Source organism: Taeniopygia guttata, chromosome 22 (assembly GCF_048771995.1).
Source record: "Taeniopygia guttata chromosome 22, bTaeGut7.mat, whole genome shotgun sequence".
Classification (NCBI taxonomy): Eukaryota; Metazoa; Chordata; class Aves; order Passeriformes; family Estrildidae; genus Taeniopygia; species Taeniopygia guttata.
This window is the reverse complement of record NC_133047.1, coordinates 2,966,287-2,974,757: the sequence shown is the minus strand read 5'-3', so window position 1 is coordinate 2,974,757 and position 8,471 is coordinate 2,966,287. Positions and strand designations below refer to the sequence as shown.

The 8,471-nt window shown below is 45.5% G+C and overlaps 1 protein-coding gene across 2 annotated transcripts in view; it reads left to right on the top strand.

Annotated features, from left to right (window-relative positions):
* Window positions 1-2,318: 2,318 nt before the first annotated feature.
* The window catches only part of EBF2 (EBF transcription factor 2), a 117,612-nt gene continuing 111,459 nt past the window's right edge, over window positions 2,319-8,471 (top strand). Inside the window, exons 1-5 of one of the 2 annotated variants that reach the window (XM_041720483.2) lie at window positions 2,319-2,941; window positions 5,132-5,288; window positions 6,260-6,323; window positions 6,577-6,632; window positions 7,021-7,094. In XM_041720483.2, the coding sequence (XP_041576417.1) occupies window positions 2,811-2,941; window positions 5,132-5,288; window positions 6,260-6,323; window positions 6,577-6,632; window positions 7,021-7,094 (482 nt within the window). In that variant the 5' untranslated portion in view covers window positions 2,319-2,810. 2 annotated transcript variants of the gene reach the window in all.

Here is an 8,471-nt window from a genome sequence, read left to right as displayed (position 1 = left end):
GAGTCCCCTTTGTTCGCGGAGCTGGAGCCGCCGGCCTGGGCTGGACCCGACCTTGCGGGGATGGGCTCGGGTTGATCTCATCTCCAGGGGAGATGGGCTCGGGTTTATCTCCAGGGGAGATGGGCTCGGGTTTATCTCCAGGGGAGATGGGCTCGGACTATCGGGGAGCGTTCTCTGCTTCTGAACGCATCGGCCAAGGCTGCAGCCAGAGGGAATTCCGCCCCCTCCCCTTCCGCCCCTGCCCAGCCTTTAGGAACACACGTAGGAACGGTCGGAGCGGTATTGCCAGAAATTATCTTGGTACAAAGAGGGGGCTTTTATTCGAGGAAATGTACCCACGCCTATTGCAAAGTGGTAAAAAAGCCGCACTCTAATATGCCTTACCATCACATATATATATTTGCTGTAGTATACTTACTATATATTTATCTTACATGGTCTGTTTTTTCACATTTTTTTTAGTATTTTTAAAAATATCTTGCCCTCTTTGGGCTTTTTAATACAGAGAAATTGCATGTCAGAGATGCTAAGATCATATCTTGAAAGATTAGTCTCCACCCTCTAGCTCCGTCAAAGTGCTGTTGCTTTTATCTAACGTTAAAATAACGCCAACCTCGCCTTTTGCTAACCTGGCAAAATCATTTCCTGCATATTTATCAATTTGGAGAGGTGGGTTAGCATGGCAAATTTCCTTGAACAAAGATTGGACGAGATGTATTAGTTCATCCAATACCATGTCTGTCACTTATGTAGACAGAATAAATCTGAGTCCCGGTTTTGCCCTCAATCGTGCCTGAATTAAGGATACATTTTAATGAAAGTTTCATGGGAGGATTTAAATTTGAGATTCTTTTTGGAGAGAACTGTATAAAACGACGTGAAAATAATCTAGCATTTCATATGCGGCATTTTGTATCGCGGCTTAACGTGGATGGAAGGAGTTCCGATTTATTCGGAAATGGAAATTATAGTTCTATCCCGATAAAAACAAAACCAAAAAACAACAAAAACCCCAACAAACAAACAAACAAACCCCTAAAAAACCAAAAACTCAAGCAGGTTAAAGAGAGGAGCTGCACATAAGTCAAGGAAATCCTTGAATCCTTGCACTGTGCCTTTAACTACCGAACATCTGATTCCCTCATCTGGCAGATGGTCTCTGAGCACAGATTTGCATTCATTGTCTTGAAATCTGTTTTCGCGTTGGTGTTATATAGGTTTCAGAGGCAGATCTATACACAGATCAGAATACAAAAGGGCCAGGAGGAAAATATCGCCAAGGCAGAGCAGATTAAAAAAATAAACTAAAATAAATGCAGAATGGTCCCGAGTCACCGCGGGCCGGGCTGGAAGAGCTTCGGTTTCCTTTAAATGGGAAATGCTGCCTACATGGGATGTTATAAAAAGTTTTAAGGTGAGACCTGACAGCTCTCAGGGTGTAATTTTGGGGTCTGCTGGGTGCCTGGCAGTCTTGGGCTGGCTCTTGCCCTGCAGGCAGCCTCTGCCTACACCTTCCCCAGACCCATTTCTCTCCTTCTGAACAATTTTTTATTTTAAATCCCGCGCCTGAAGCGAAGCGGCCGCTCCATCCCGGCGGCTTTGGGGCGGTGGGACGGGCGGAGATCGCCGCTTTTAGGGCAGTTCGGTGTTCTGGGCTCGGCCAGGTCGGTGTGGTGATGAACCCGAGTCCCGTGCCCGGCTCCGCTGTCCCGGGACGGGCTCGCTCCTCCCGCGCCGCTTTCTGGGGCAGCAGCGCCGCTCGGGGTGAGGCTGCCGGTCCCTGGCCATAACCAATCGCGATAACCCATCGCGATAACCCATCGCGACAAACCCGCTGTTCCCCTGCCTGCACTTCGGCTGGCGCGTTCCTTCCAGCCCAGTCCCGCAGCTTCAGTGCGGTTTTTACATTCTGGGGCAGCGCCGCTCGGTGCGGGGCTGCCGGGCTATGGCGATAAACGCATCAATCGCGATAAACTCGCGATTGCCCTGCCTGTGCTCCGGCTGTGCCAGGGCGGGCGGGCGGGCTGTTTCCATGCCGATCCCGCTGTTTTTGCACGGTTTGTGCGGTCTGGGGCAGTGCCGCTCGGTGCGGGGCTGCCGGGCTGTGCCCCCGACCCATCCGCAGAACCCGATCGCGACATCCCCATCGCGACATCCCCATCGCGACAGCGGCGGCCGCGCTCCTTCCAGCCCGGAGCCGCTCGGGCGGGGGGCGGAGCGCGACCTGGCCGCTCAACCAATGGTGGCGCGATATGCAAATGAGAGCTCATTATGCGGCGCGGGGCCCCGCCCCCGGCGCCCGCCCCGTAACCCATTCATGTCGCCGCGCGGGAACGGCCGGCGCTGCCCGCGGGTGGGACCGGCCGCTCCTCAGCCCCGCTCCTGCCTCGCTTTTGCCATTTACCCCACGTCTGCTTTTTGTTTTTTTGGTTTTTTTTTTCCTTCCTTCTTCCTGGATTAGGCAGCAATCAATCCTTCTCCGCGTTGTCTGTTTGAGGAACAGGTGATCCTCGTTAGCGGTTTCTGGATGCGGCTCCCTCGTCTGCGTGTGAAGGATGGTGATACCAAGGCAAGACTGAAGCAGCGTAACTTTTACTTGGCAAGAGGAAAAACTTTCTTCCCCTTTTGAAGGCGATAAAAACACGTAGCGTTAAAAAGCAGAAGAAGTTGGTTTTAAAGCTGAACTTCACTTTCGTGGGATTTGTGTGTCAGATTCAAAGGCTGCGCCGTTTTGTTTTTCTTTTTTTTTTTTTTTCCTTCTCCCTTATCTCCCGAAAGGAAACTGTTGCTAGTTGGCATAGACTTTTTAAATGTTTGGAATTCAAGATACTTTAGGAAGAGGACCAATTCTGAAAGATAAATCTCTAGGTTCTGAGATGGATTCCGTCAGGTCCTGGGTCAGAAACGTTGGGGTTGTGGATGCAAACGTAGCAGCACAAAGGTAACTGTGACTAATTCTCTCCCACTTTATCCCTGCTTGTTATTTTTTTTTAAGCAAATCCTTTCATTATACCCTGTTGTTTGCATTTGATATTAAATGTATTTTATTCCTCTCTGTCCCCCTCCTGGTGTCCTCCAGTCAGCGAAAAGTGAAGGCTGGATGGAGCTAGAGCTAGGCAGCAGCGCTCCAAAACCGGAGAGCATCGCAAGTCCTAAAACCCAGTGCGGGGCTCAGATGACAGCGAGACGGGATCACCCTTTTATTTTCTGCCCTAGGAAGATGCGTGGGGCTCTGGATTTGCTGTTCCCAGCGATCCAGGGTACTCCTCCTGCTTGCTGCGCCAGACAGCCAAACAGAAGGGGACCAAGTTAGAATTAACTTAAATGCAGATGTCAAACCCGAGCTCCCCCGGCCCATCTTGTTTTGCTTAATTCACGGTGGGCATTGCCGAAATCTTCACCCGTGGTTTCAGGGCCGGCAGAGCAGGGTCTGAGGGAGCAGGGGAGGGCACAGGCACCGCGGATCCCCGCGGGCATCCCGCAGCCTGCATGGAGCACCTGCCCGAGCGTACGAGAGGTCTCTGCCGAGCTGAAATGGCTCGGAACATCCCGAAATTAGGGCCTGCCTCTTTGCTTTCTACTTGTTTGGGAGGGTTATCACCCTTTACGTCCCCTTTTTATTTTCTCTTCTCAGCCGGCACAGGACAGTTATCCCAGTCTCTTCCCGTTAGGGGTAAGACGATGAAAACTCTTTTAGGTAATTTTTTTTTTACCCCTTGCTTTTTGGATAACTTTAAAAAAAAGTTAAAAAAGAAAGTAGTAGCTTCGGGGAAGGCTAACTTTGGAACCCCGGGAGTAAGCCGGATTTTATTCAGTATTAAAGGCATGGAACAGCAGAGGGGACTTCAGATGAAATGGATGTTTTAGAAATAATACATCCATGCCCCCCACCCACGGTCTGATCTGGCAACAAGGTTTTCCAAGCGCCATGGGAGGAGTTATCAGAGTTTTATGAATGTCGATAGAGCGTTTAATAAATACGGTCGAGGGGGAAGAGGTTTATCCTTGAGGAAACTGAAAGTAAAAGGGAACATCTCCTGACAAGACTCCAATTCACGGGAGCGGTGGAGGTACAGCCGCGTTGTGCTGCCTGCTGGCATCGCCAGGTTTTTCTCCCAGATATTCCTAAAAAAGCAATAAATCCCAATTTTTACACGCAGAACGAGAGGAATCCCCAAGCTAGGTGCAGTTGTGGCGGATGTGGTGAGTTCACACCGTACCTCATTGGCAAGGAAAACGCAGGGAAACATCTGTAGTTCTCTGAAAGAGTCAAATACTTTTGCCAGTAATGTGGAGCTGTTTTGAGGACTAAAACGCAAAGCTCCTATCTAGTCTGGCACATAGACTTAATCTGTCTATTAAGTAATTTGGAGGTGCTCATGTGCACCTATTTTCTTCTCAGTAAGTAGAAACTGGCTTTAGGGAGAGTGAACTACAACTAATTTAACAAAGAAATAAAGCTGCAGTCAGGCATTTCGTGGGTAAACAGAAGCATTTGAATCTTTCGAAGCCGGGAAATGCGTGGGAACCATCACAATGTTTTCTACAGTCAGGGACAAGATTTTCTCAAGGCTTGGTTAACCCGAGACTAAATTATTTCAGTTTAAAGCAGAGATTCAATTTGCAGGAATCAGTTCGAGTAAGTCAGTGACTAAAGTCAAACTTCGCTGCCGAGGGAAGCGGCTGCTCTGCTCCAAAGTCGTCTCTGACCAAAACGGGGGTGCCCCTTGTTGACATCCTGCCCGTAGGAAAGATTTTTAGGGTCGCTTGTTTTCTCCTAGAGGAAAAGGGATCAGGATGCGCAAAGAACACTTCCAGAGCCTGTGACACGTTACAGCCACTTCCCACCCTGCGAGCAGCGCTGACAGGCAGGGAAATAAGCGGAGGAAGGAAAACACGCGCTGCCTTTATCACCAACTCCTGTCTGTAAATTCTCCTTATCCTCGGGGAGTGCAGGCAGCGAAATTCAGGTTCCAGTGAGCCCGTCCCGTCCCTCAGCCGGCGGTGGCGAGGGACAGTCCGAACGTGCTCCCTGCCTATTTTTATATTGTTGTTTTGCCCTTACTGCTGCACAACCTGGTAATGTCTTTGTCTCTCCTCCCTCACCCCATCCCGTGTGTTTCCTCCACAGCGGAGTAGCTTTGTCCAGAGCCCACTTTGAAAAGCAGCCACCCTCCAACTTGAGGAAATCCAATTTCTTTCACTTTGTTCTGGCTCTCTACGACAGACAGGGGCAGCCCGTGGAAATAGAGAGGACAGCTTTTGTGGACTTTGTAGAAAATGATAAAGTAAGGCTCCTTACTCTTCTTCTTCCTCTTTTCCTCTCCAATTTTGATCTTCTCCCCTCGCTGAGCTGCCAGCTTCTAATACCCTAAAAATTTACAGCCGTGGTTTGGTCAGGGTTCAGGTGCTGTGATAGAGCTGTAACCCTGTGTGTGCTGCTGGAGTTAAAAAGGGTTGGAAGCCTCTGCTCTGTATCACGAATTTCATTCACCCACTAAAACGAAAATAAATAAAATTCATGGGGGATAAATGCACTTAGGTTTTTTAACCTACCACATCAGCCAGGTTTTATTAGTACCCAAACAGAAGTCGAATCTGACCTGATAAATATGTCAGATTATCATTGAGCGTGGTTATATGTATTTCCTAAGGCTCCAAAGTCAATGGCAGGACTTGAAAAGCATTTGCTTTTGGATTTTAATTCCATGTCTTGACCACTTTGCATTTTTTCAATTATTTTCTTAGCCATGAACAAGATTTTTTGAACTGTGAATCATAAATAATTATCTAACAGGAAATTACATTTTAAAAAGTGTGTAAGAAACATCCCTGTAACACAACCTTCAGGAAACAAATATCAATTTTGACTTAAAGGAAAACTATTGCAAAGCAATGAACACAGTAAAATCAGAAGCCATTGTGTTTTCCTGCTGTCAAACTGTTTTATATTAAATTACTTGAAATGCACAAATTCTTCTCAAGGTATTATCTTGAAAAAGTTGAGAGCATAGTGGCAAAGAAGAGGGAAAGAAGTTCTTGAACTCCTACAGGAAAAGATGTCAGGAGTACTTTGTGGTTTGTCCTGGGTCACTCGGAAGGTTAATACATCCCAATCCGTGGATTCACCTCTTAGAATTTTAATCAACTTTGTTGTCACTCCCATCATGATTATCACCTCTTGCATTTTAAATATGCCAAGTGTAAGTTCTGGAAGGATTTTCTCTCCCTGCCCCGCTTCTTTCAAATTCCCTTTCAGGAGCAAGGCAATGAGAAGACGAACAATGGCACACACTACAAACTCCAGCTCCTCTACAGCAACGGTGAGTGCCCTTCCCTGGCACCTCCTGGGGGCTGTGCAGCCAGGCAGGCTCCTGTGATTTCCAAAATATCCTGAAATTCCCTTGCATGAGGCCCCTTCCGTGCAGGGACGGGCCCTGGAGTTTACATGGGCTTGGGAAACAGAATTACCTGGGATGCTGAGGGTGTCTAATACGGCCCTAAATGGGTTTGTTCTGCTGCTCTTGGGGCAAGATGCCTGTAGAATGTTATTTATCCTGCTCTCCCTCGCTCCAGGTGTCAGGACAGAACAGGATCTCTATGTGAGGCTCATTGATTCTGTGACCAAGCAGGTGAGCAGGGTCGATCTGTGCCACGCTGTCCTGTCCCACCTCATCCTTCCTGTTTGCTCAACATTTCCTTGCATGTTTTTCCTCCTCTGCTTCACTTTGGGCTCTTGCTCAGCTGTATTGCAGACCTATTTTGGAGGGTGATTGAAAACTGTGCTCTCAAGTCTCTTTTTTTCCCTCTGTAGACTGCCGGTTTTTATCCACTTTGTAGCAATATTTATGTAAAGCTGCACATAAATATTGCATATTTATCCCCTGCACATAAAGGGGAAGGTGTTTATTTGCAGGCAATGGTGAGCAGTGGTAAAATCCCTTCCCCTGCCATGTGGATAATCTAAGGAATAAATAACCCCTGATGCTCCTGGCTTACCCCTTCTCTTAATTTTTGCAGCCTATAACTTACGAAGGCCAGAACAAGAACCCCGAGATGTGCAGAGTGTTGCTCACCCACGAAGTCATGTGCAGGTAAGATGAATTTATGAACACATCATTTGTGTGCTTTGCTTCCCAAAATGCTGGAAGAGCCTCTCCAAGGAAATTTGAACTAGGGAGAGTTTGATTTTGTTGTTTGTTTATTTTGTTGTTGGCTCACAGAGGGTCTTTGTGCAGAAGACCTTCTCTTCATGTGGATAATGCTTGCTTGGGTTCAAAACAGATATTTGGGGGGAGGTTTCCTATTTTTATGCTATTTATTTTTCCTGCAGGAGATTCAGCAACCACAACTGCACTATTTTTGTATAAAATAGGCCTTTACGTGTGTTGTTTAAATCAAGACTTTTTGCTCATAAAATTTCTGCTCACCTTATGAGAATGAATTAATTTATATTTTTTTTGCCTGGAAACTGCAGGATGTTCTTAATGTAATTTCCGTTGGTGAAATATTTTAATTTTCTTAATTAAAAGTGGCATCATTAATGTTCTTTAATTTTGGGCAGTTCTACCTCATAAGAAAAACCCTTGAACCCTTCCTTTCTCTACATGTTAATAATATTTAGGGGTCTTCTAATTTTTAATTAAAGCAAAAAAAAGGGACACTATTTTTAGCATTTAAATATATAAATTAGAGGGTGAAATGACTTGAGGATGTTTTTAATAACTTTTGTATAAGTCTGAACTTACATGTACCTTATGTATGTATGTCGTGCTTCCATGGTAACTTATTACCTTTCCTGTTCTCGGGTAATTAATTTTTTTTAATACATATAATAATGCAAACAGTCAATGTTCTTGAATTAAAATGTGCATAGAACATTCATAAAGCAAGAGGCAAAACCCATTTGTGACCTTTATTATACACAGTTTGTGATTTATTGTAGCAGTGGGAAAGGGTTAAGCTGTTGGACTCAATGTTGCTTCTTTTAATGTTGCAGCTTGCTACTTGATTGGTTTTTTTTTTTTTTTTTTTTTTAATTATAGTAGACTTTTAAGTTAATGTAGGAGTGAGAGAAGCCTATTTGAGTAGAATTTTTTTCAAGGGGAAGTCTTAGTTTCAGTACTTCATTATGTCAACGATTCCGTTACTTTTTAATGTAATTTGAATCAGGTATTCACTATGAAACAAATGCATTGTTTCTCTGTTGTATGTAGCTCTCATTAATTAATTAATTAGCTTTTGACCAGTATTTCCATATTTATGCCTAAATACAATGTATGTCACATCTGAGGGATGCATTGGGTGAGCTTTACAAGGGCCCGTAGTGGCAAAGACCAAAGGGGTATAAGTGACTTTCTGGCACATCTAGACTCGTGTATATAATTTCATATATATAATATATGGATCTGTGTTGTTGAAAGGTTTCACTAGAACCAGGTGAAAATTAGAGAAGAAAAGTCTGCTTTCTT